This window comes from Aulonocara stuartgranti, assembly GCF_965226115.1.
Source record: "Aulonocara stuartgranti genome assembly, chromosome: 20".
In the NCBI taxonomy this organism is placed as follows: domain Eukaryota; kingdom Metazoa; phylum Chordata; class Actinopteri; order Cichliformes; family Cichlidae; genus Aulonocara; species Aulonocara stuartgranti.
In genome coordinates, this window is record NC_138956.1 from 33730893 (window position 1) to 33758287 (window position 27395).

The 27395-nt window shown below is 41.1% G+C and overlaps 1 protein-coding gene across 1 annotated transcript in view; it reads right to left on the minus strand.

Moving 5' to 3' along the window:
• Positions 1-9379: 9379 nt before the first annotated feature.
• The window catches only part of xkr7b (XK, Kell blood group complex subunit-related family, member 7b), a 123823-nt gene continuing 105807 nt past the window's right edge, over positions 9380-27395 (minus strand). The window contains exons 2-4 of the mRNA XM_082518930.1: positions 22971-23170; positions 15449-15668; positions 9380-12883 (exon numbers count right to left, since the gene is read on the minus strand). Of these exons, the coding sequence (XP_082375056.1) occupies positions 12070-12883; positions 15449-15668; positions 22971-23170 (1234 nt within the window). The 3' untranslated portion in view covers positions 9380-12069. The remainder of the gene's footprint in view (positions 12884-15448; positions 15669-22970; positions 23171-27395) is intronic.

Consider the following 27395-nt stretch of genomic DNA (forward strand, 5'->3'; position numbering starts at 1 on the left):
ATTTGGACTGCTAACAACAGAAGCTATATGGGAGTAACGCTCCACTGGATCAGTAGAACCACATTAGAGCGCCACAAGGTTGCATTAGCATGTAGGCGAATTTGTGGTAGGCACACGTATGATGTCATTGGTACAGAAATCGAAAACATTCACTCCTCTTGTGGATTACTCAACAAAGTAGTTGCAACAGTTACTGATAATGGATCCAACTTTGTTAAGGCGTTTCAAGTTTATCATCCTGTCACGGAGTCCGATGATGAGACGGAGGAGGAAGAGTCCACCCCCAAAGACGATGATGTCACTTTTTCTGATCTGTCAGAAATCCTCTCGGCTGAGAATGAAAGTGATGGTCAGCTGTCTCTTCCCCGCACCGCAGGTGTGCTTCGTATAGGAGCAGCACAGCAAAATGCACAGCTCTTTGGACCAAATCGAGTAGATCTACACTTGCATCAGAAACAGTGGAAGAAATCAGCAAAAGAAAGCTCCTAATGCCAACATCCACAAGCTGGAATTCCTTTTTTGATGCTGTAAAGAGAATTGCAGAAACCCCCATGGGTGAGCTGAATACTCTGTGCACAAAGCTAGGACTGAAGTGCTTCAAAGATCAAGAATACCAGTTCCTGCATGAGTACTGCATGGCCATGAAACCTCTGACTGCAGCACTGGACATTTTACAAGGAGAACCAGGCTGTGAAAGATGACCTCTCCAGGATGACTGCGGGCCTTCCAGATGCCATTGTACAGGTACGCTCCATCTTGAAATTAGTCAAATTGTTTGCTTCATACAATTCACAAACATGGAACAGAATATTAATTATCATTGAAAAATAAGATTAAAACAATTAAAATGTTACTGATCTCATATTAGGCATGGTTTGCAAATAATTCAATAACATAATAAATTGTAGGCATAAAAATATCGATTATGTTTTTTAGGCTATTCAGACTCGTTTCGCCGGTGTGCTGGACGACAAAGATGCCCTTCTCGCAGCTGCCAGTTGTCCAAAATTCAAACTCCGATGGCTGAGAGATGCAGGAAGGAGGGAGCGAGTAAAACATCTTCTGACAGCAGAGTGTTGCACCACTGCTCCTCTGGCAAAAACCCTGCCAGTGTGCCCAGTGCTACTACATCTAGCAGCCAAGGTGAGATGGACTTTTTCACTTTTGAGGCAGAGCCAGAGGAGGAGACCTATTCTGCAGAAAAAGAAGTCATGGACTACCTGATGTCAGGCTACGACCTTCAGATTCTGCATACGTTTTCAAGCATAAAGACAATTTTTTAAAAGTATAACACTCCAACCCCATCAAATGCTCCTGTGGAGCGACTGTTTAGTCTGGGAGGTTTGGTGCTCACGCCTAAAAGAAATCGACTTTCTGACAAAAGGTTTGAGAAGCTTCTGTTAATGAGGTACAACCACTGGTTTACTCGCTCCAGTCTGTTGCCCCCATAACATGCGATGACAACATATACTGAAAAAAAGAGAATGGGGAATCCAATTTAAATAACTATTTACAAGTAATTGAATTAAGTTTATCAAAGTCACTTAATAAACTTATTAAAGTTTTCAAGTTGATTAACTTAAATCAATTACTTACAAGGAAGTAAAGCAATTTAAGTTGGACCTGCAGTCTCTTTTTTTTCATAAGATTAGTCCAAAGTTACAAAAGCGGACAATAGTGCTTACATGTGGATGGTATAAAAAGTATCTTAAGGGAAGTCAAGAAAGACTCTTTGTTTGTTTGTTTGTTTTTTAATAAAAAGTATTTATGTTAAATGAAGTAACAAGACTGTCTTTATTTTCATACAAACAAGTATTTCTGTCAGGAAGTTCAACTTCAAATGTCAGCAGATATATTGTTGACATTACTGTTAAAATACACTTCCAATAAAGTGAGTATTGGCAAAACCGGTTGATGTTTTTATGTTGAGGCAGTGGGGAGTGTTATTGGCAGCTTCTGAAAGTAACTAATAAAGTAACTAGTAATCTAACTTAGTTACTTTAAAAATAAAGTAATCGGTAAAGAAACGAAGTTACTTTTGAAAGGAGTAATCAGTAGTCCGTAATATCTTACTTTTTCAAAGTAACTGTGGCAACACTGCCTATCGGACGGCTGCAGGATTCTAGCAGGTAACACAATGTCTCAAACCTCAAATCCTCTCAGACTGGTTTCTTGTACTTGGCAGAGCATTCACGGGACTCAAACGGCCTCCACCAAACAGTCACCAGATATGAATTCAATAGAGCATTTGGGATTTCTCATGTGATCATGTCAATATGGAACATATCCTCTGCAGAATGACTTCAGCACCTTGTTAAATCCATGCCATGAAGAATCCAGGACGTTCTCATGGCAAATAAGTGGCTCAGTGTAACTAATGAAATGCTGCTTAGTGTATATTCAGCATTACCTGTACCTTATCGAGCAGCAGTTTCAAGGATTTCAAAATAACAGTCCAATATAAGCAGTAAGGCGGCACGGTGGCACGGTGGTTAGCACTATTGCCGCACAGCAAGATGGTCCTGAGTTCAATTCCACCATCAGGCCGGGGTCTTTCTGTGTGGAGTTTGCATGTTCTCCCCGTGTTTGCGTACTCCGGCTTCCTCCCACCGCCCAAAGACACCCAGCTTGTGGGGATAGGTTAATTGGATAATCCAAATTGCCATTAGGTGTGAATGTGAGTGCGAATGGTTGTCTGTCCCTGTGTGTTGGCCCTGCGACAGACTGGCGAACTATCCAGGGTGTACCCCGCCTCTTGCCCTATGAAAGCTGGGATAGGCTCCAGCGCCCCCTGCGACCCTGAAAAGGATAAGCTGAAGCGAATGGATGGATGGATATGAGCAATAACCACAAAATTGCCTCGTGTGCCCTCACAAGTTTGTGAGTGAAATAAAAACTCACATCTGCATGGATTCAACTCCTCTTGATGTTTTCTCTGTCTTTCACACACACACAGACGCACACGCACACACACACACACATCAATCATACAGCTGTAATCTTCAAACCTTAAAATGTTTTGGCACTGCATCAATGGTATATCTCTGAAAGACTGTGTGTCTTTGTGTGTGTGAGCTTGTGCATCGGGTGCAATCCACGTAAATGTGTTCATGTACATCTGTGTGAATGTTTGTGCGAGCGAAATCAAAGGAGCGGCATCCTTAAAAGACCCAACATTTCACAAACATGAAGTCTGACGCAAGAAGAGAAGAAAAAAAAGCGGCAAAAATTGCATGAAGGATGAGACGAGAGGAAGAGGAAGGAAAAAAGGATGAAAGAGAGAAGGATGAAATGGATGATGGTGGAGATTCAGATAAAAGAGGACAACAATTTAAAGTAGGAGGAAGGTGGGAGGGTAGCTGAAGAGCAAGAAAGTAAGGGGAGTGGGCAGATAGATGAGGACCGACTGGAAGGAGCAGTGAATTAAGTCGTAAGGTGGCAAGGTAAAAAACAAGGTCAATGACAGAGAGAGGGTAAGAGGACAAGAAGAGAGAAAGAATGAAGGAAATAAATCAGTAAAGATAGGAGGTGAAGGAGAAAGGTACAAGGGTTAAAACAGTATAGAAAAATCACTAATAGGGTGGATAGAGGAGGTTGGAAGAACATAAGAAGAGGAATTAAAAGGAAAAAATGAATAAAAACAGAAAGAAGAATTATGGACATGTAGAAAACTGAAAACAGAGAAGTAGAAACTAGACAGAAATGAGTAAAGAAGGCAAGGAGTTTACAAGGTGAAATAAGAGATCAAACGAACAAGAAGTATTAAGAATACTCATCTATGTACACAATATGTTTTCTTCTAAGTAAATAAAAAGAAGAAAAAGATAAGAAAAAACAGACAACAAAGAAAATAAAAAAGACACAAACAGTTTGGTCGCCGGTCCTCCAGAGATGCCAAACAAATAAACAACAAATCCTCGGGATGTAGGGATGCCGATGCGAGAGAGATGGAGAGATCAAAGTACGTCTTTCCTCCTCGAGAGGAGTAGAGCCGAGAGGAAATGAGAGAAAGAAGGCGGGACCATTCGGGAGAATGAGGTTGGTGGAGCGCCAGCTTCGCTTTCAGCTCTGCCTCACTCTGGAAAATCCCCGTTAGACGATTAAAGACTGAGCTCCGTTTGCAACTTATTTAATGCAAGGAAACAGGTTTGAAATAAGACTTTGGAAATGTGGTGCAGCATTTATTGTGTCTGTAAGAATGTTTATAATAAACAATCAAATATTTTACTTTCATTTCTTTGGCTTCTCTGCTCTCTGTTCTTTACATTGTGTTGGAATTTCAAGAGGTTTTCAGTCAAATTTATGTAGAAATAACTTTGAGGTTCACAGTCTTGTGTACCAATCAGTCACACATGCCCCTAAATATAACACAGTTTAAATCTAATAAATAAAATATAATGCTGTTATGTGTCTACGCAGTCAAGCACAGGTAGTTACAAACTCAGTAAGTCAACGTAGGGTTTCTCAATCATGTAAAAGTGGCAGAGAAACAGAGAAAGTCTCAGCAGAACGGCTGATCTTACAAAGGTAAAGCTACAAACATATAACACAGGTTGAACGCATCGCAGTTGCAGCAGATTGTGAGTTTGTGTGAGAGCAAAGCATGAATGTGTGTGTCCTTTGCATTGGTCAGTCACACGTGTAAAGCCTGGCTATTCAAAGGCAGAAAGGAAAGCAGCTGAGAATACTGACTGTTAATGGACTTTGTAAGTATCACAGCTCATTAAGACATGAGAGGATTTGACAGAAGACAGTTTTAGCCTCATTCTTTCAGCTGCAGCATCTGTGTGGTTTAATGCTCAGAAAACAAGTCTAAAGAACAACTATTTTTTTTAATCAAATGCGTCAGCTTCTTTTTCTTTTGGCTCGCCTCTTTATGGGTTGCCATGGCAGATCCTCTGTCACACCACACCTCTGCAGTTCATCCATGAATCTTCTCTGTGGTCTTCCTCTTTTCCTCCTACCTGGCAGCTTCCTATTCATCATCCTTTATCCAGTATATGCACCGTCTCTAAACCATACTTAGGTCTCACTATCATCTTGTAAACTTACCCTTTCACTACAAATCCCCCCTGACACTCGTCTCCACCCACTCCACCCAGCCTGCACTCTCTTCTTCACCTCTCTTTGCGACTGTCTGTTGCTTTGTATGGTTGGCCTCAGGTATTTAAACCTCCACTGCTTGCAGGTTCACAGTTACACCTGTCTCCCTGTCCTTTACACACATATTCTGTTTTGCTTTTGTTCCTCCACTCTCCAGAGCATACCTCCACCTCTCTCTTCTCTAGTCTCTCAATCAACACTCTTAAAGCAAACATTGTAGGAGTAGGAGTACTACGATAACAGATGCAGAGTTTATATGTGCAAATATGATAAAAGTACTGCAAAAAAGTACATATAGGTCCACTGTGTATCAAGACTTACATAACAATCGAACCGTTGTACATTTATCACTAATGCTCATCGAGGGAAGACTTCACATGCTTGTAAAAAACAATGAGGTCCTCCAGAACTAGTGACGCTATTTTCCAGAGAAGTGATTGGGCAGTAGATGATTTCGTACCTGCTCTAGAACATAATCTGGCCCTGAGCAGGTTAGGTCTGCACCAGAAGTTAGCACGGTAATGTACACTGAGCTGCAGATCTATGTAAAATCTTGAGTTTATTATATTTTGAGCAAATATAGATGTAACCTGTAAAGGGAGACGAGAAAAAGAGACACAAGCACACACGGGGAGCTTATTTTGCTGGCCGTTCAGCCATGTTTACTACAGTATTGTTCCCATCTACAGTTATCAGCACAGCTTGTTGAGTTCTTTTTTAACATCGTCATAGATATTTTCACCACTGGTTTATTTTCTGCTCGTTCACTCGGAGGATGTTTAAGCAGCATTATCAAAAAAAAAACTAAGAGCACATCCTTACAGACATACTGTACATACGACACATACAAACCAAAGCACACGTACTCATACACGCACGTCTTAGAATAGCATCACTCTGATATATACAGATATAGAGAATGAGTAAAAAAAAACAAGAAAAAAAAGAAAAACTATTTTCAGTTTTTACATCTCAATATAAGAGTCATACCAAAGACATGGCCACCAAGTGAGTAAACAATAGATAAATAGATATAAAACAAATACAAAAATAAATAAACATAAATACTTGCATTAATTGATAAAAGATGATTTGAGTTTTTTAACTCACTGTTTACTTTTAAACATGTTTTTTTGTTCAAGTCTATATATAATCAGCGCACCACTATTAACTGATAATTTTACCTCAACAACAAAGTACTGGTTCATTACCCAATCGGAGAACGCGAAAGCCCGCCCCTCAGCCCCGTGACTGGGTGGTTGACGTATGTATCGTCTGTACATTAGCCGTTAACATCATGTTCGACATGACATGATCACGTGTGACACAGAGTCACTGTTTTCAGCACCATTAACATCGCCATGACTGTCACCATTGTACCAACATCCACAACTTCAGGTAGGACACAGCACTGTCCAGATAAGAAAACTGTAATTATCAAGACTTTTTTTGTTGTTGTTTTTTCTTTTTTTCTTTAAAATTTGCTTTCCTGAATTTTTCGGACCACCAACGGCTGTGGTGTTAAAAACACGTAACAGTTTTTTAGCATACCTGCAAACCTTGTTAGCATCAGAGCACTGCTTTACTTGCTTTAAACTGGCTACTACACATATCCCTACGACGCCTTCGAGGACTTGTTGTTTGCAGTGGAATTTTAGGGGTGAGGTTGCAGAGCCCCTCAAGTTTAGTTGTATGACACTTTCACATTAGCATATTATGGTGGCTCTCGTGCACATGTGACTTCAAGGGCTCTGGGGAAATTGGCAGAACCATAGACTGCATATGAAAGATGGACGTGGAAGTCTGCATTCATTCTAAAGCAGCCAACCGAAGCGAAGTGCTTGGACCAGTTTCCCATAAGACAGATCTACCGTGGCTCGGGACCTCAGGTCGCAAAAGGCAAAGATGACGACAGCCATTCATTTTTTATACACAGTCTTATAGTCGCAGCACATCCACAAGATCCAAACAAACATTGTGTGGTAGTGAAGTATGAGTAGCAGCAGATTAAACAGACCACAGCAAAAGCTTAGAGAAACTGGGTGTGCTAGAGGATGTTATTCAGGTACTGGCCAGGGATGATTTGGCTCTTATTTGTCTAATACAGGATATGTAACCACAAAGTACATCATTAACCATGATTGCTAAAAAGCAAGTATATAAGCTGCTCGTAGCGATTTGCTCTACCAACTGACCTAAAGTACACAAGAGACTGTAATTTTTCCTACGCTTATTCCTGCAAGACATTACAATAAACTTGTGTACAATCGGCATACAGTTGAATTGAAGCCACACTGGAAACAGAAGCAGGAAGAAACTCCAAAAGTAAAGGGCACACTGCTCCTGTCTACTTGTAATCTAATTACAAGTTATGTTTTCCGGATATAATCTGTCAGGTGAGCTTTTTGAAGGACTACAGTCTAAATGTTGGCACAAATTCGTGGCTGTTTAATGTGGTATTTACTGTGACATTTGTGCCATACAAGTAGTTTTTTGTGCTTGTGGCTGTTAGCCATAAATATAGATCCCCTGAAGACTTGTCAAACCAGAGCAAGTGCACAAACATCTATGGGGTTTATGTTTCAAATACAAATGCTTGTATTTGGTGTGAAGTTGACGAATCACGTGTTCGTTAGACTCTGATGAAGACTTAAAGTCAACACATACAGTGGGGCAAAAAAGGATTTAGTCAGCCACCGATTGTGCAAGTTCCCCCACTTAAAATGATGACAGAGGTCAGTAATTTGCACCAGAGGTACACTTCAACTGTGAGAGACAGAATGTGAAAAAAAAATCCATGAATCCACATGGTAGGATTTGTAAAGAATTTATTCGTAAATCAGGGTGGAAAATAAGTATTTGGTCAATAACAAAAATACAACTCAATACTTTGTAACATAACCTTTGTTGGCAATAACAGAGGTCAAACGTTTACTATAGGTCTTTACCAGGTTTGCACACACAGTAGCTGGTATTTTGGCCCATTCCTCCATGCAGATCTTCTCGAGAGCAGTGATGTTTTGGGGCTGTCGCCGAGCAACACGGACTTTCAACTCCCGCCACAGATTTTCTATGGGGTTGAGGTCTGGAGACTGGCTAGGCCACTTCGGGACTTTCAAATGCTTCTTACGGAGCCACTCCTTTGTTGCCCGGGCGGTGTGTTTTGGATCATTGTCATGTTGGAAGACCCAGCCTCGTTTCATCTTCACAGTTCTCACTGATGGAAGGAGGTTTTGGCTCAAAATCTCACGATACATGGCCCCATTTATTCTGTCCTTAACACGGATCAGTCGTCCTGTCCCCTTGGCAGAAAAACAGCCCCATAGCATGATGTTTCCACCCCCATGCTTCACAGTAGGTATGGTGTTCTTGGGATGCAACTCAGTATTCTTCTTCCTCCAAACACGACGAGTTGAGTTTATACCAAAAAGTTCTACTTTGGTTTCATCTGACCACATGACATTCTCCCAATCCTCTGCTGTATCATCCATGTGCTCTCTGGCAAACTTCAGACGGGCCTGGACATGCACTGGCTTCAGCAGCGGAACACGTCTGGCACTGCGGGATTTGATTCCCTGCCGTTGTAGTGTGTTACTGATGGTGACCTTTGTTACTTTGGTCCCAGCTCTCTGCAGGTCATTCACCAGGTCCCCCCGTGTGGTTCTGGGATCTTTGCTCACCGTTCTCATGATCATTTTGACCCCACGGGATGAGATCTTGCGTGGAGCCCCAGATCGAGGGAGATTATCAGTGGTCTTGTATGTCTTCCATTTTCTGATGATTGCTCCCACAGTTGATTTTTTCACACCAAGCTGCTTGCCTATTGTAGATTCACTCTTCCCAGTCTGGTGCAGGTCTACAATACTTTTCCTGGTGTCCTTCGAAAGCTCTTTGGTCTTGGCCATGGCGGAGTTTGGAGTCGGACTGTTTGAGGCTGTGGACAGGTGTCTTTTATACAGATGATGAGTTCAAACAGGTGCCATTCATACAGGTAACGAGTGGGGGACAGAAAAGCTTCTTACAGAAGACGTTACAGGTCTGTGAGAGCCAGAGATTTTCCTTGTTTGAGGTGACCAAATACTTATTTTCCACCCTGATTTACGAATAAATTCTTTACAAATCCTACCATGTGAATTCATGGATTTTTTTTTCACATTCTGTCTCTCACAGTTGAAGTGTACCTCTGGTGCAAATTACTGACCTCTGTCATCATTTTAAGTGGGGGAACTTGCACAATCGGTGGCTGACTAAATACTTTTTTGCCCCACTGTATTGTCTGACTTTGCCAGAAAGCTTGTAGAATAAATCATCGTTGTACTTGAAAACAGAGTGCCTTGGTTTTGTTTTGTTTTGTGCCATCCCCAGTCAATATCTAGCATCACTTCATAAATTGTATTATTATTATTTTAAAGATCTTCCAATTCCAAGTCCTAAGGTTAATAAATCAGTTAAACTGGCATCATGAGCAGCTAGTCTTCATCACTGCATGGTGCACTAAATGCATTTTGAAAAGCGCTTTCATCAACATACTTCTTAATATGCATCTGGGTCACATAATGTAATGTTTTCTACATCAGCTATCCTTAAAATAAAACCACAGCATAGGTTGAAGTATTTCTGGGATGGCCATAAAGATCAGATCACCTTAAATGCACAGACTAACCCTAAAGGCTTTTAAGTAAAAGGAGAAAGAACGTCTTTGAAAAGAACTTCAAAGAGAGGCTGCCGGAGAGAAAGCTGTTGTGTAAAATGCAAGAGGACAAATGCTGGCTTTGATGCAACTATTTTATATTGCATCAAAGCATATTATATTTCCTTTTAACTGTTATTCCTTTGGGTGGTATTGCTGACCCTGCGTGATTCTTTCAGCATCCAGCAGCTTCTAATTAATATCAACACATCCACACCTGGGAGCAGCAGCATTTAAACTTCGACCTCTGAAGCTGCTTACTGATCAGCTCTGCTGGATATGTTCAAGGTGTATCTTCCTGCTGCAGGTCATCGCAACAAGAGTTTAAAGGTGCAAAGAGAATTTCTATGCCAATCTGCTTTTCCTTTCTATTCAACAAACGTACTGCAAATCTATCAGCCTTTGGGGGCAGGGGTACATAAGGATATCCAGAGCAGCAGCTAATGGATATCTGAGCCAGGATTTCCTGCTCTGTCCAGAAGTCTTTGTTTACTATTGCAGATTAATTTTAGAACTGATTGTTTTGAGATTGCATTTGCCAAAATTCAATCCCTTATTTGGTCTATGGACAGACTGTTTACCTGTATGCAACCAAGGCCCTGTGCTAATTTAATAGAAGACCAACAGGACTACAAATTGACTACAAACAGAAAACAAAAGCATCTGCTTCCAGATTTCAGATTCTTCTTATTCTTATGCAGACATCAGTCTGAATTCAAATCTTCAGAAATCTTTAAATCAAAGACCTGATTGTGGATTTATTTTGTAAACAGCGCCACCTTTCACTCGACCCTTGCCAACATCTTGTTTCTGAGAAGAAACGGCACCTAATGCTGACTAGCTAGCTTAATAAAACATGAAGGTGCTTTGCATCTTTAATTGTTCGTATTCAGTTTGCTTTGAGCAAATGTCTGTTATTCACTGTTAAATGTATTCAGCAAAGTAGTGTTGATACCGTAAAGAGTAATTTCTCACTGTTTTCTTTGAAAAATGTTGTTTGTGGAAACCTTCATATTCTACATGTTACGAGTTCTGAAAAACTTTGGATGAGATTTAGAATTTCACAAGAAAATGAAGCTTTTTCACTCAAAAGTCATTCGTCTAACTACAGCTTATTATAACAGCTTATATCTGACATCTGTATTTATTCAACTGTACATCACAGGCCTGTTTGTGGTGAGTTACAGCATGCCATATGGTGGGAGCCATGGCAGAAGTTGCCCACTTTCACATCCTCACATTTAGTCCTGATTTATTTTTTCCAGACGAGTCCTTTCTCGTGTCGGGCATTGACAGCGCAGCTGGGATGTAAACAGGGAGACTTTTGCTATGGCTGCTATCATAACACATATGGATGAGTGAATATATCACATGTAGATGTCAGGCCTACATTTCCATCATCGTGGTCGCATGAGATCGGAGCCAAGCGTACAAGATTACGTTTCTTTTGGGACACGACTGACGGATGGTTGTGAGGGACATGCAACCTTTTGGTGTCATAATTGGACACAAATTAGCAAATATTGTTGTGTTTTATTCTTGCTAAAAGAAATGCACGACTTTATATGCATGTGTTCTTCCATGTTACTGTGATTCTCAAAGTATGAAACATAACAAGTTCGCAATGAGTTGGTGATTGCGATGTTAAAAAATGTCTATTTTTTGGATGCAAAGCAAGATATCTTTGTTACCAAATGTCTGACGAAGGACTGGAAAATGACTTTTTTCAATTTAAGTCCCGACTTTACAAAACCAAATCACACCGAACCAAACTGATTGCATGTCCCATGCATTTCTAGTTTCCTAAACATTCCTCGGAAAGTCTCTGTTGTCTTTCTTGGGTCAAAGGCTCAAGTTCATGCAGCCGACCGCTTCTCAATTATCTCAAACTTCACAACTTAATTTCTTGCAAATTATTTTACTTCTTGTACTGACCGTGCAGGATAAAACAAAATCTAACACACCTTGGTCCCAGGATGAGGGATATTTTCCTTCCCTCAAAACTTTTAGAAAAAAAAATTCGAAGATTATCCCAGTTCAGCATTACTCCGCTGACTTCCCATGGCTCATTCATGCTACTTACTCCCGGACTGCTTTGGTCCCAGATTGCGCTTCACATTTTACAATCAAGTTTTGACAGCCTCTCAAAGAGCTGCCCGACACACAGCATCTTCTTTTCGTGCTTCTCTTGGCGTAGATAGTCCTGGGATGAGAACTGATCTCAGGCTAAGCCTTGGTCCCAGACTGCGTTTATAAGTTTAAAAGCCACTGTTGGCTTAAACAGTTGTCTCATATTCCAATACCTCTTTGCTGCCCATCATGCTGCTCCTGTACTGTATCCGGGGGCTGATGCCTGATGTGGTCTCCAGAAGCAGAATGGTCTTGCGCAGACGTCGATCGATAAAGTGCGCATCCCATGCTGGGTATCGCTTTCTCGGGAGGTCGATCCGGATCACGGGTCCCTCATGTGCACGAGATGACGAGGAGGTCCTGTGAAGGAGTGCAGGAGAGGAGGATGGGGAGGGACGTACCTGGAAGACAGGCAGGCAACTGTCTCTGTCCCTCTCCCTGTCCCTTTCTCGCTCCCCGGGAACTGGCTCCCCTGTGTCTTTAGTCCTGGGCAGAGTCCTTGGAGGACTGGTAATGACTATATCCGTTTGGGATCCTTGGGATGGAGTAAGGCAAGCATCAATCACTCCCGCCACCCCTCCTGAACCTACCACGCCCTCGTCAACACATCCTCCCCACTGTGAGCCTAGAACAGGCCCATCTGGGTGCAGCCAGCAGTAGTACACCAACATGAAGAAGGTTCCCAGGGCAAAGCTGCAGGCCACCAGACATACAACCACCAGGGCAGAAGAATCGGCCGTTTGTGGGTCACGGTAGGTGTACCAGGCGGCAGTCAGCGCCACGTTCTCAGCCAGTGTCACAGAGTAGTAGACAGTCATACGGAAACGGCTGGGGCCCTCTTTGACATTGAACCAGCAGAAGATGTAAATGATGCCCACCACCATGTTGTAGATGATCTCCTCCCACTTGGACATGCAGAAGTCAGTCTCACCTTGGATAATCCAAAAGGTCATGACACACCTGGAAAGACAACACAACAATACAGCTAGTCTCGACAACAATGCGCATGGGCCTTATAATAAGATATGATATACAGATTCTTTTGCAAAATTTCAATCAGGTTGTAATAGTATTTTATAACTTTGCACTCTTTGAAAAGGAAAATAGATTAGCCCAGAACATGCTTCAGAACGCCAACAAAGTGGCATAAAATGTTTCTATGTCAAAAGATTATTTTAGGACCCTACAGTCAGCTGTTAGAAAGCTAATGCTAGCCTATGTGTTAATAAGCTACTGTAGATAACAGATGTACATAAGGAATCTGCAAACATAACACATTTCTTAACTTATAGACACTGACATTTGCAGTCAGTTTTGTAGGAACTGAGTTTCAGTTTATTTGTCTTTATTGCCCAAGTTTTAAAATTGAAGACAGTCATGATTCCCACTGGAAGATTGCTAAAGATGCTTGTGATCCCTCACATTTTTCCTCTAGTTCTCCCAGCAGTACCAATTATGAAATCATACAAAACATAAGAATCTAGAAGACTGGCATGAGCTTCAGTGCTCTCCAGATAATGCCCCAGTCAAACAGCCCTAGAGACCATCTGGCAACCACTGGTCACAAGAGATATATAGTGCAGCCATGAAAACTTTGTTGCAACTAGCAGGTTGCCATTGTTGTCAGTAAACACCAACTGGTCAGCAAACAATTGTGAACTACTCGCATGCAGTAGTGTCTGAAAAATGTGCCACAAACTGGAAACAGAGACTGTTCGCCTTCAAAATAATTTTGAAATCTGTTGGTTGCACAACTTTTACTTTCAAGAGGAACATTTACTGTCTCTATTTTCCATCAAACGTTTTCTAGTTTTACAACAGTTCTGAGAGTAAATGGCAAATGTTTGCAGACATGATGATGTCCTCCATGCAAACTACAGGTAAAGCACCCTATTTGAAACCATTTTCACAACTGCCAACAAACTCCAGCAACCACTCACAAACTGGTTGCCGATTAGTCTCTAGGTCTGCATAGCTGAGGGCTTAGCGACCTTTTTGGCGAGCTTCTCTGTTTTCTCTGTTTACAAGTTTACGAGTGGCAAATACTTGTAATTCCAATGACCAACTAACCTTCAATTAGCATCACTGTCAGGATATACTTTGTTTATAGAACCAGTATTGGAAAGGCTCAAAATCACCAGAGCTGTCAAAATACTAATGAGATATTTCTGGACTGTTTTTTACTGTAAACTTTGTTTGTGAGGCCAATAGAAGTGAAATTAACTCAGCTGTTGACATAATTTAACAGAAATCCACAGAATTTTGTCTTTGCCTTAGAATTGCAAATTACTGTATCCAAGTGATGCGAGCGAACAACATGCCAGATTTATTTAAGCCTGCAACAGCTGATTTTCTGGACAAGCTTGCAGCTGTTACCGAGCACTATTTTGTTTCATTTGAGCGATTTCTCCATTGTCCACAAACCAGTGTCTGACATCACAGAGGCTGTGTTCATCTATTAAATAAAATCTGCGCACTTCACAAACATCTGAGGGAAATTAAAGGTCTCTTCAAAAGCTGACTGCTTCTCAGTGTACACCAGCTAATTGCAAACTCTGACTGCATGCTGTTTGGTGCTGAGCAGGATGTGAAGAGAGGATATTTAAAGCTTTGTTACTGAGAAAAGCTGTGAGAACAATCACAGTATGAGAGCAGTAAAAATGAACCAGTAAAGTCGTGAGCTGAACAGCCAAACAATGCGATGCAGCTCGCAACAACGCCCCGAAAACCGAGGGAGTTGCACATTCAGGTGATAGTGCTCTGTAGGGTCTTCACCACAAGTAGCACCTTTCACATTGTGCCATTGTTTTCACATTTGATTTATATCAGTAATATAAAAATATTGATTATAGCTGCCTTGAGTACAGGAAGTCACAAATGAACACTAAGACAAAGGGGCAATACAAGACAGATAACATAAATCTCTCAGTTGTGCCTCAAAGTACATCCCTAAACACAAAGCGATGATATCAGGCAATCCATTTCTAGAGAATTTAATGAATGCTCCTGGCACAGAATATCACATCTAAGCCATTTAAAGTAGAGCGAACACATACAGGAATGCCCGAATGCAAATCATCGCTGGGCATGAGATAAAACGTTAAGACTGACCTTCTCCCTATAGAAGGCTACATTCTTTGAGCACCAATTTGCTAAACCTGCTGTATGAATAATTACAATTAACACTGAAAGTATTTTATAAATTAGGCCCTGCTAAATGTCCCTGCTTGGGGGAAGAACCTGTAAAGTGTGTAGGAAGCTGTTTTCTGCGATTTAACAAGCAAGAACGAGCAGATTAAAAAGGTTTATGTATAAAGGGAATATATTTACCAAACTTGCTCTTTATATATTGTATTACTTGACTTTCTTTAGTTTGATTTTTGTCTACCTGCTGTTGGAATGCAAGTTGACTAATATTACTGGAACAGAGTATAGATTTCTCTCTATAACAAAAAAAATGCAGCAGGTGTCTAATTCTTCCCATTTGGGGTCCAGATTCTTAACATCAGGTCACATATGGCGCACCAGTGGCTGACGATGAATATGCCGAAGTAGAGCTGGAAGACGGAGGCGAAGAGAGCAAAGGCCACGGTCCTCGCCCCAATCGTGAAGAAGTGCCACAGCATCTGGGCGATCACGGCCTTGTAGGACATGGGCAGCTTGTCGTCACGGGAGTCACGGAGGACCTTCTGGTAGGAGGCGATCATCCAGGCCAGTGAGACCAAGGAGGCCGAGGCAGATAGACCTGGACAGAGGGGGGGAAACATAAGAGGACTATAGTTATTAACTTGACTGAATAGCTCATAATAAACAACACCAGTGATATTGTTAAATAGAATTATAAAGCTACCCGAGCAGGGAGATTACATGCTGCAGAGTGGTAGAAAAGAGAAAAAAACCCTAAAAGTGGCATTTTAATTTTGACCTTGGAAAGAGAAACTTTAAACTGCATCTTAAATTTGGATGTCGCAGTGTGTAGATTGTGGGGTGTGCGGATGCAGAAAAGAGTTTGAGATGTCAAATAAAAGGTGAGCCGTTTATCAGGCTGATTTCAGAATCCAAACAAAATCAAAAACGCAAGCAAATTGAAATCCAATAGTCACAGGAGCATCCCGGGACTAACACGAGGAGCCTCAGACAGCCAAAGTACGCTGACTAAACAGATGACGCAACAAAGGGAAGCCCGAGGCTGCACGCAGAAGGCTGATGGGGGTCTGAACACAGGAGGGTAACGAGACAGCTGAACATAATCAAGAGGCATGATGTACAACTCACATCGAGATGCAGCTAACTAGCAAAGGAGAGTAACACTAACCAGAATATCAACAACTGACGAGAAATTAACAGATTGAAGCATGAACACCAAACAAGGCAAAGAAAGGACAACAACAAACACAAACAACTAAACGGCGAGAGGAGGCTAGAATCACACAACTAAAAGGCTTCACTACACTGGACTAAGAAACACAGACAGCACAAGATCAACTTACAACAAAGGATCAAAATCACTATCAGGGATTCTTCAATGTTAACTAACAGAGGTAGTTTAAATTGCCCCGTGTGGCTCAGTAATGTGGTCAGGTAATTGTAAGATGATTTATTGCTTGTATTATGAAATGTCTGAGATGTGGTCCGTGAGTTCTGTAACTAAGAAAAAATGTACTTGATAAAAATGTGCCTTCTTTTCTTATCAAGGTCTTCTTTTAGTAATGCTGCTGTATTAGGCGTCTGCTTGGGAGTCCAATTTTGAAAGCACACTGAATCTCTCCCGGTGGGTCAAGAGTCAGATCAAATAACTTCCAGCTTTTAACTTGAATTTAAGTTTAGGGGAGAAAAACAAAGTCCCAGCGATCCAAATTGTCAAACGTGGAGACCCAAGACTGCGGCTACAAGCACTCAGCTTTGGTGTGAGTTCGTGGTGCGCACTCTTGTGAATGTAAATGTAATGATGCTCGTCAGTGACCTGCTAAGCAGTGAGGAAAAATGCAGTTTAGTCTATGTGGAGCAGCCAACTTCTCATCACCAGTACTGATCCTTGAGATCTTTGGTGAAATCAGAGATAATCACATAGATGTGCTGAAAACAATGAGCCGTCTACTGACAGCTGCACTGTTTAAACTGATCCGGAGGAGCACAACCAGAAGACCTCACAGGGGAGGTTGCCCTTTTTAAATCAGGTATGGTTTTGCCTTTTTTTAGTTGGAGTCACAAAGCTTTAGTCCCAGCTTTAATCCTTCAGGTGGGAATACATGTGAAGTACTAAGAACCATCTCACCCTACAGTAGTATGGCTTTCGTTTTTTGAACATGCTCCTACAGTTTTCTCTTTTTTCCACGCTTGTTCCCCGAGCTTAAAATGTGTTTATTTATTTCCCGCCGTGCTGAGTGGAGGCCTGCTGGAGCATTTCCAGTTGTTTCTTTTTATTTTAATAACTCTGTCATCTTCTAAAGTCAGTTCTTTTTTCTCATTTTGATTTAGGCAAAGGTAAAATGTGTTTTATAACTACTAAGTCTACTAGTGATCTCAATCCATTCCCACAGTGAGTACTATAATCCTGAGGATCGACAAAGGAAGTCCTGACGTCTGGGATCTCTTCATGAGTCTACTGTATGAGGAAAGGGACACTCCCAGGTTGCTAACAGAAACAGGAAGATTAGAAAGTCTGGGATTACTCCAGGATTCAGAGCTGGAGTTGTTCAAGTGATCAGCATAGGGAATGTGAGAGGTTTGGACAATAATAAGGATGAGATTAGTGAACTTACTGGGAATATGGCTGAAACCTTTCTCTGACATCTGGTTTAACTTCACTGACATAAGGACAAACACAAAAAAAGGGTTAGGGTTGCTGGCTGTCAAATTTATCTGGACTTGAACCAGTTTCTACTGAAGTCAAATAATCATTAGCCCGCACATGTAACTTTCAGGCCTGCTGCGAACCGCCCAGAGCACAGTTTAGCATATTAAATATTCATGCGTGTTAATCATGCAGCCTTGTCTCAAATTAGCCGTGAATCACACTGAGAAGGCATTAAAATGTGAGCAGAGAAAGAGCGGCACCGACTTTGCATTTGATTAATCTGAAGATTTTTCTAAAATATTTCTCTTAAAAACTGAGATCAACCTTAAAAAGAAAGTTTAAAGTCGACTCAGAGGTGCAGAGTTTGAACTGGTCCTCAGCTGGAGAGCGCCATTTTTTCACAAGTCAGAAAACTTATTGTGTTTAAAATCTCTTTTTACTTTTTCACTTTTATTAAATTTAAATGCTGTTGCACATGTAAGATTTTCCTAGCACAGCAGGGACACAGCGCTAGGCACATATTTTTGTTTACATGTGACATGTTTCTTTGGTTTTTAATATACTTTTTGTCTTCAGTTTTGCAGTGTTTGTAGTTTGTCTCCTTATTTCTAAACTTGGCTCTCTTTATGCATCAGCTTGTTTCGTCTAACACGAATGGAAATGGGGGGAAATGGCTGAAACTATTAAAACACCATCAAGCGTTGCGAACAGAAGCATTCTCGGCGTCTGTGCGGCTTGGTTGGAAAATGGAAAATATCGTGACAAAACAGCAACGGTTTTGTTCCATCTTTGAACAAAAACAATTTAACACAGACCAGTGGCAGGCCAGAGAAACCACAGAGTGTTTCCTTAATGAGGTCTGATTAAAGGAGAGAGCTGTCACTCCTTTACTGTACAGCCTGCTTGAAACAATATGTCTCAAGAGGATTCAGCAGCATTAAGAACAGAGAAAATTATGGGCTACCTTCACCAGACAAATGCTATATATGTATTAATAAAGGAAAGGGAGTTCTTTAAACTTCAAACCTCTGTCTACTTTGATTTGATATACGAGTCATTCCCCTTAAGCTGCTTTAATTTTGGAAAGGAAATGATCTCCAATGAATTTCACAGAAACTGAAACATCTGGTATTGCATGAACTGAACTCTTTGGGTTTTTACATCTGTGCTATTTAACATAATTAACATTATTGGAAACCAATGTTTCCAAGAGTCCTGCTTGCTGTCTTTGATATCATTCAGCTGCTTCAGCTGAGAGGATCTCGTCCCAAGTTTATTCGCACTTCCAGTCGACCATCTTGGACCACAGCTGGCAACGGTAGTCTTTGTTTTGCGGTGGAGATCCACTCTAACATGGGCTCATTTAGAACTGCTTTATATGTTTCAACCTCTCAAGATTACTCAAGATAACTTGAGTCCAAGGCTGTGGAATCCAGCTGTAGGATGAGAGACTCGCTGGAGAGGCAGCAGATCATATCGTTCAGTTATTTTACTTTACTGCACTTTTCCTGATGGGAGGAAACTACTTTTCTCAGCTGGCTGGGTAACATTTCAATAACGCCCTGAAAAAGTTGGATGTTTTGGTGTATTCACTTAGGTTGCAGCCACCATGACCGTGACCTGGAAGAAAACCAATGACATGATTCGTTTTTTCAAATTCTAAGATGTTGGAGAAATGTTTAAGCGTTCTTTATTCTATGTAGTTTTTGTTGGTTTTAAAGTGTCATCAATGTGATGGAACATTTTATGATTGTGCCCTTCTCTGTGTGAAGCTGGCCTTACTGATGTGTCCGTGGCATCATGTTTCGTCTTTATACAGTCTTTATAAGATCGTAATAAGTCAACTGTACAAGCCGTCTTTGAATGGAAGGCTCTGACTCAATTCTTTGACCATGGCGAGTTTCTATAAATGGTTCTATTATTTGTTGTCAAAAGCCATGCTGCCATGTTCCTTATTTGTTCTTTTACCCCTTTGCAAATTAAAATTGCAAAAAACAACAACAACCTGTTTGTGTGTAAATCGATTTGTTTCAGATTTTAGTAACAATGTCAGTGATCAGTGGGTTCATTTAGCTAATGTGGATTCTGGGATCCAAACAGTGTCTCTAATCTCTAAAAGTTGAGAGAGCCAAACGTTTGACCCCAGACCATCTCCCCCGGGATTTCAAGGAACGGATGATGTTGTCTATAAACAATGAGAGATCTGCAATGAATCGCCTAGTGGATGGGGATGCAAAAAAAAGAAGAAAAAAAAAAACAGGAAAATGATTGTTTCCTGGGATAAAATCACAGGGAATTGCTTTCAAAGGGTGAAAGCACTTCAGGATCGAGTCTTCTTCGCTCTCCGGACTGCCCAGGTAATTGTGGCCAAAAAAATGGTTTGGAGTAGAGATTAAACACAGCAGATAGAAACAAAATTGGAAATTTGCGAGCATGAAAAACAAGTCTGATAAAGAAAACCCCCAATCGGAGTGGAGTGGTACATTTCATATTAAGGGAAAATATGGAGATGGAGCTATCAGTGTTCTGGAGGAGGAACATTGATCATGTTAAAGTTACTGTAGCTGGAAGAGAAATAGATTAGAAAATAAAAGCAAAAATAAATAAGTAATCGGAAAATCACCTTTTCAAGATCACCTGTCTACAAACTGAGATGAACTTAATCCAACCGCAGCCTGTTCTCTCAATCAACAATTGCCTCCATTACTGTAGCTGATAAATCACAACCAAATTTATAAATCAGGTTAGCAACGCAGCAACTATCCTGAAGCATAGCTTGAGAAAATACACTAAAACATCCATGCAATAAATGAACCCAAACCAAAGGGAATTATGACTAAACAGTGACAGATGCAGTTTGTTACGCTTGGAAAGCTCAGCATTTGGAGGAACTGGGACCAGCCAATGTTTGGGATTTGTCCTTAACAGATGACTTGAATGATTAATTGGCTACACCGACACTCGATTCGTGTGACAGATAAAATGATAATGGATAATGATAGTGCAATGATGGTGAATCTTCTCAGCTCTTCAGTACTGCCGGCACTGCAGGAGCGTATGTATGAGTGCCCACATTAAAAAACATGAATGCTTTTTAACAGATGGTAGGTCAAAGTAGACAGGGATATTTGTGTGTGAGAGCTCGGACACGTTTATCTCTGAGAGGAGTTTCGCTTTTAGACTATGAGATAAAGGATGTTTGGTAAGGAGGGACACAAAGGACGGTTCGAGGTTAAAAAGCATCTATTATACATTTCCCAGTTTTTTCACACATACTGCTCAAAATGTTAAAGCTCTCATAATAAACCTAAATAAACCCACAAATAACGCAGGTGTGTGTATGAATAATGCTTGAGAGTCACAGTTCTTCCTCATCCTTAATATGAATGATGTCATAAAGAGTGGTTAAACCTAATACGGTCGTCTCAGTGAGCACAGCTCTGGCTGTGAGCACAGAAGCCACGCCCACTCACCTCTTTTTTTAGGGGGCAGCCAATCAGAAGAAAGTTGTCTTAAAGAGAGGAAGATGGGAGCTACCACAGCTCGTTTAATGAGAGCCCCTCAGCTTCCTAGGTCACACACCTATGGCATAAATTTCAGAATGCTGGGTGATTTGCAGGAAAGGTGACGTCTTACATGGTCAAGGTCACCGGGATTAAAACTTGTGAGACTTTTATTAGATGCTCCTATTTTAAGAATTTGAAAATCCTACATCGCCTGATTCTCGAGTAACTGCATTCACACACTTCAGAGTCCATGTTTATGACTGATTATGATGTAGCAACTTATGCAAAGCTACTGTAGCTACTGCACACAATAGGTTCCCTATAAAAACATGCTTTCAAAGGCTAAATTGTACTGTAATCAGGTATATTTACTCAGGAAGAGTACTTAAGTAGTAAATTGAGGTACTTGTTAATCACTTGAATATTTTATTGTGATGAGGCTTTATCTTCTGGTGCACATCGTGTCTTTGTGTCTCTAGTCTGATCAGCTCCGGTGCTTATTATTATTTTGATGTAGTTTCATGTTTTTATGCCATCACTGTTCAGCAGTTTTTATTATTTTTAGCTGTTATTAACATACAGGTTTTTTCCTAATAACTACTTTCTGCACTCGATCCACTTTTTTAAACTTTACAGAACAAATCACGGGATTTTATTTTGTTAAATATGCCATTTCTTATTAACTGATGACTTCATTGTGATTTTCTGAACGAGTATAATCTGTGAGCTCACCAGTTAAGCATAACAATCTAAACTGTGATATTCACACAACGTGCATTAGAAGACTGGATTATATTACTGATCTTTGACTGTACGGGGATTTGGATTTAAACATTTTTGTTTTTTTAACATGAAATATTAAAATAACACAGTGTTACACTCTCAAAGGGCCGTAAGTCGTCTTCTAATGAATGTCAAAGCAGATGTGCTATGTTTCCTGCAGAGACGCAGACTCTGTGTTGTCACTGCAGCCATGCACGTCGATATCGCTGCTACGCTGAGCACAGTCGGTGCGCCCTGCGTCCACTGCAGCCATGGCTGCGCCTCGCACAGATGTTTGCCCTCCACTCGTCTGTAACTGAACACAGAGTCGTAGGAGGAGAGCAAAGGTGAACTTTAAAGATATTCAAATGCAGGAAGTTAGTTTTTTGGATTCTGCAGACTACATGTGTGCGTTGTGGGTTTTATGAGTCAGCTGTGTGTTTTGTGCTATTTAAATATGTTTCTGACACTTGTCTTCTGCTGCTGCTGGTGCCCGCCAGGTGTGTGTGAACACGGAGTGTGAAAAGTACTGAAGTGAACACACACACACACACACAGAGAGAGAGAGAGAGCGGGGGAGAGAGACTGTTTTGTTTTATTCATCAAAGGCCAATCTGCTTCTTGTAAGAGGTGCATGAATAAAGCATAGATTCTCCTAGTGATATCACACACTCACACATTCACACACACAGAATAAGTTTGCTTTATTACTGTTTGGTTCTTATTTCTTAGCTCAAATCAAGTAAGTTTATAGACTGATTTCCTGCTTTAACTTTGACCCTCTGCTTCTTCGTCTATTACACGTCTTGGTCTTTGCAGCAATAGTGCTGTTTGCCCAATCTCAGCAGAAAACTTTGCCTTGTCTTATGATAGCCACTGGTAATGATGGCTAAAAAAAGCACAATAAAGCTGTATATCATTCACTCTAAGAACAAGAATTTTAAAAATCTTTGAAAAAGGAGAAGACAGCTGAATGCGTCACCTTGCAGAGGCAGAACACCGCTTTCATGGACCATGATGCTCAGCTGCAGAACGAGCTGTGGAGCCGACTTCAGGAAGGCCTCCAGGAGGCGGAGCATGGTGATGTCAGCGCTCTCAAACATCAGCCTCCAGTGGAACTGGCGGCGGGGCCCGTTGCTGTTCCAGCGGCTCTTGGCACCCAGGTAGAGGGCGTGGATGTATCTGAGGGTGAGAGAAAGAGGTTTAAGGGCGGTGATTTATCCCATTAAACATCAGCCTTTGTTTTTAGTTACAACGTGAAAGTCAACCCAAAAATAAACCAATAATAACTTTAAAAACTGTAGTGGCAAAGTAAAAGTTTGGGCTTTATGGATGAACATACATGACATTTTCACCAAGCAAGACTGGAAAATGTTTGGGAAAAACTGGGAAAAAATGACTGATGAAAACTGGATAAACTGATGAAAGTGAAACTATTCTTAAGCTTCGAAAAAAGTGGCCTCTTTACTGAAAAGGGCCGTGCTTGGCATCCTTTCTAAAATCACACGAGGGGTTTTCTAGCACCAGATACAGACTGGGATCTCCATGTATGATCTTTCCTTATTATTCCTGTGTCTCTGAGATATGTTATCAGAGCAAGTCAGATTTCTACTGACTAGAATTAGAAGTCACACACTGTTCTTCTGCTCTGCTGTGCACTGGCTTCATCCAGCAGTGACCTCGAGCTTGAACTGGGGCATTTGCAGCTGACTGAAAAGTCATCGGGGATGAGAGTGTAAGCTTCCTAGTCTGGGTTTGTGGCTCTCAGCCAGAAAAAGGTGGACTGCTTGTTCGCAGCTGGGGATGAGCTGGCGCCTCAGCTGAAGGCGTTCAAAAATCTGGTAGTCTTGTTCACAAGTGTGGAGCAAGAGATTGAGAGACGGTTTGGGGAATTTGTCTGCAGTGAATCTAAAGCATCCTTCTGACCCCCACCGACAGCCATGGGTGGTGACCGAAAAGAAAATGAGTGTAGATACAAACAGCGGCTATAAAATTGTCTGAGCTCACTCTCAGAGACAGAGTCAGCAGGTCTGGCCTGCAGGAGGAGCTCAAAGTAGAGCCATTGCTCCTCTGCTCTCAAAAGGAACTGAGCTGGTTCCAGCATATGATTAGGATGCCTTCTGGGGGCGTCTAGGTGAGGTGTTTCAGGCATGGGAGGAGACCCCGGGGCAAACCCAGGAGAAGTTATGTCTCTTGGCTAAGTTGAATGCCACACAGACACTGCAGCAGAGTGACCCAGAAGTAGATTAGTAGTAGAAAATAGAAGAATTTTCTGATAAATGACATCAGGTGAACAAACTCAAGAGCTTCTGTCAGGGGTCAACAAGTGAAATACGTAAGAGTATTAGAGGCAGACGTGACCTCGTTGGGATTCTGCTAACACACAAACACACTGGCCCTGGTTATATTTGGCTCTGTTCCCATCAGAGTATAAAAAAGAATAGATTTCAAAAGCTTAACAGCAAAAAACTTCCAGTTAATCCTAGACGCTATAACAGAAATCAATACCATGATGGGCTTGAACTTGGCCCCTGATTTCACTGTGTTTTATCTATGTGGTTTGCCCCAAGGAGTGAGGAAATCTGACAAATATCTTTTATAATACTATTGGCTGGTGCAAAGAAAGCCATAACTCGCAAATGGCTAAACGTGGAGCCACCGTCATTTTTGGACTGGACAGGCGTTATCAAGGAAATTTACACAATGGAGGGACTGACTTTTTCATTAAGACTTGCTGCTGATAAATTTGAGAAGTACTGGAAAAAATGGGACCTTTACCTGAATGGAAAACTATTATAAATTCTGGTACCAAATTTATCATTGCTCTAATTCACCTATTTGATTTGATTGTACCTTAAATGGATGTATCTTTTTTTTAATGCGTCTCTGCTAGCCTAGATACTCTGTACTTATTAAGGGTCTGAGTGTTTTGTGAAAAAAACAAAAAACAAAACCAAACTACCAATAAAAATAAAGCGTTAAAAAGAAAAGTTCCAGTAAATCCTGTAAAATAAAGTAAAATAAAGACTTTCTCCTGTTGAGAATAAGAAATAAAAAGATTTCACAATAGATTTTATCACTTGATGTAAACATTTTATTTCCCACTTATTTTGGCGTCTCTAGCAAATGTGAATAATCTGATTTCCAGCTCTGTGCATGAACATAGTGAGAAGCAGACTGTAGCGTACAGCAGGGATAGAGGCTGAATTACATGAAACCTCAACATGCCGCTCTCCCGAGAGGACAAAAACACCTCAGAGGAAAACATCTTCATCCTCAGCTGTCACCGCTCTGCTCTGACGTCCTGCTGTTGTTTGTTTGCCATCAGTGACAGTTTTGGTTACAATGGTTCAAATGGTCTATACAGGTGAGCAGTATTATTTTTATTTAGTGACAAGTGACGATATGAAATCTGATATTTTTTTTACCCGTGGTGCAAAATAACGTCTGTGTTAAAGTGATGATGTATTAGCAAAGAAAAAAACAGGCTAACTTTATGGAAAACAGACAGGAGGCACTACAATGATTTTAAACTGTAGTTTCAGTATTGTTATACCACCTGTAGTCATTTATATCCAGGTGTACAGCTCTGTGGTGTGGCAACTGCAAGATCTCCTCATTAAAACAGGAGAGAAACATGACTGACGGTGGACACAACACTAGTTAAATCACACGCATACCATGAGCTGGTAGGTGGGTTGCAAAGTGATTTGCAGGCGTACAGCAACTGTGGCCTGTTAAAGTAGCTGAAATAGCACAATCAAAGGCCTGATTTAGACTTCTGCAGTGAATGTTTGTAGAGTCTACAATGACCCCTTCGTAAAAGGCTGATGTCATTATTTAAATAAATAAGGCAAAAAGCAAAAATGACTTTCGCAAGAATCGCTTTAAACACGTTTTCACCTAAACACAAAAATGTGACATCTGAAACATTCATGTTGCTCACTGTGTTAGAAATCTGCACTCAGAGGAAACTTGGCCGCTGTCCTAATCATCCAACATATTCATAATCATCAGAGCTGAAAACAAAATAATCTGTATATTTGTATGAAATATATTTTCCTTAAGCTACAGTTTGTGGTTTTCACCTAATTTTTCTGGTGTGAGATGAGTCATCATCGGCTACAGATACAAGTGAATTTTCTTTAAATGGTTTTTGGGTGTACATACATTTCATCTCTGTCTCTGTATATAGGAGGCAGGCCTGATGCATCATGGGAGAAGAGGATGGCAGACAGTGGTAGTAGTACAACAAGCAGACGGGACGTGGAGGAGAACCGAAGCTCGCTTGGAGGAAAAGTGAGACGACACTCACTTCCTGTGCTTCTGCATCCCCAAGCAGATTTTAAATGGAAGGGTAAAAATAACCTGGGAGTGTATGCACATGCAAACACACGCACACGCACACGTCAGCATATGTGGTGATGTTCAAGCCTGCCTAGCACAGACAAGCACAGATGCACATGTGTACGTGGTCGACACACCTCAACACACAAGCCCCCTTAGAAACACACACACACACGCACACACACACACAGGGTGACAGACATGCAGGAAGGCCAACAAGGCAGCCTGGAAATCTGTAGCTCTGCAAATAATTTGCTGGCCAAGCACTGCCGGCATTTCTTTATTCACTCTCTATGTCTCTCTGTCTCTCCCTCTCGCTCTCCTTCACCTCTAAATCTCTGTTTGTCTTTCACACCTTTTTTTCTTTTAGATTTAATTCTTAAATTTATTCAGTTTCTTGCTTTTCTTAAAGTCACACTTGGTGGAACAGTCAGTTCATAATGCTTTATTAATTCACATATATATATTTTTATTTACGTCTCTATTCATTTCTATATGACAGAAACCATGCAAATGTCATCATACCTGTGAAGTGACAATAAATAATATTCTATTTTCTGTCGTGTTTTCTTTCTTTCCTTTAAAAATTGTTTTTCCACGTTCCCTCTTTCCTGCTTCGTCCTCGTCTCTTTCATCCTCTACCCTTTTCCAGATTTTCTTTCCTGTCTCTCTTTCTGCCTTCTGTCCTCTGCTTGTTATCTCTCATTTTGTTTCTCTCTCAATCCAATTTCATGCAGCTATTGTCTTTCTCTCCCATTTCTTTCCCTACCTCTCTTGCTCACTCTCGCTCTCTCTCTCCATCCAATTTATTTTTCTCTTCCCTCAGGTGTTCTCTCGGCCTCAAGCTTCCAATCTATCAAATCTATATGAATCCTCTCCTCCTCCTCCTCCCCTTCATCTCTGTTACTGCTCTCCTCTCCTCCCTAGTAGCCTCTCCTCTTCCTCAGTTGGAGACCCTGAGCTTGTGTGTGTGTGTGGTGTAAGAGAAATGCTGCTAAGTGTAATGCTGAACCAAGAATGAACCCTTAGAGGGAAGCTTACACACAGAGAAATTAAACTG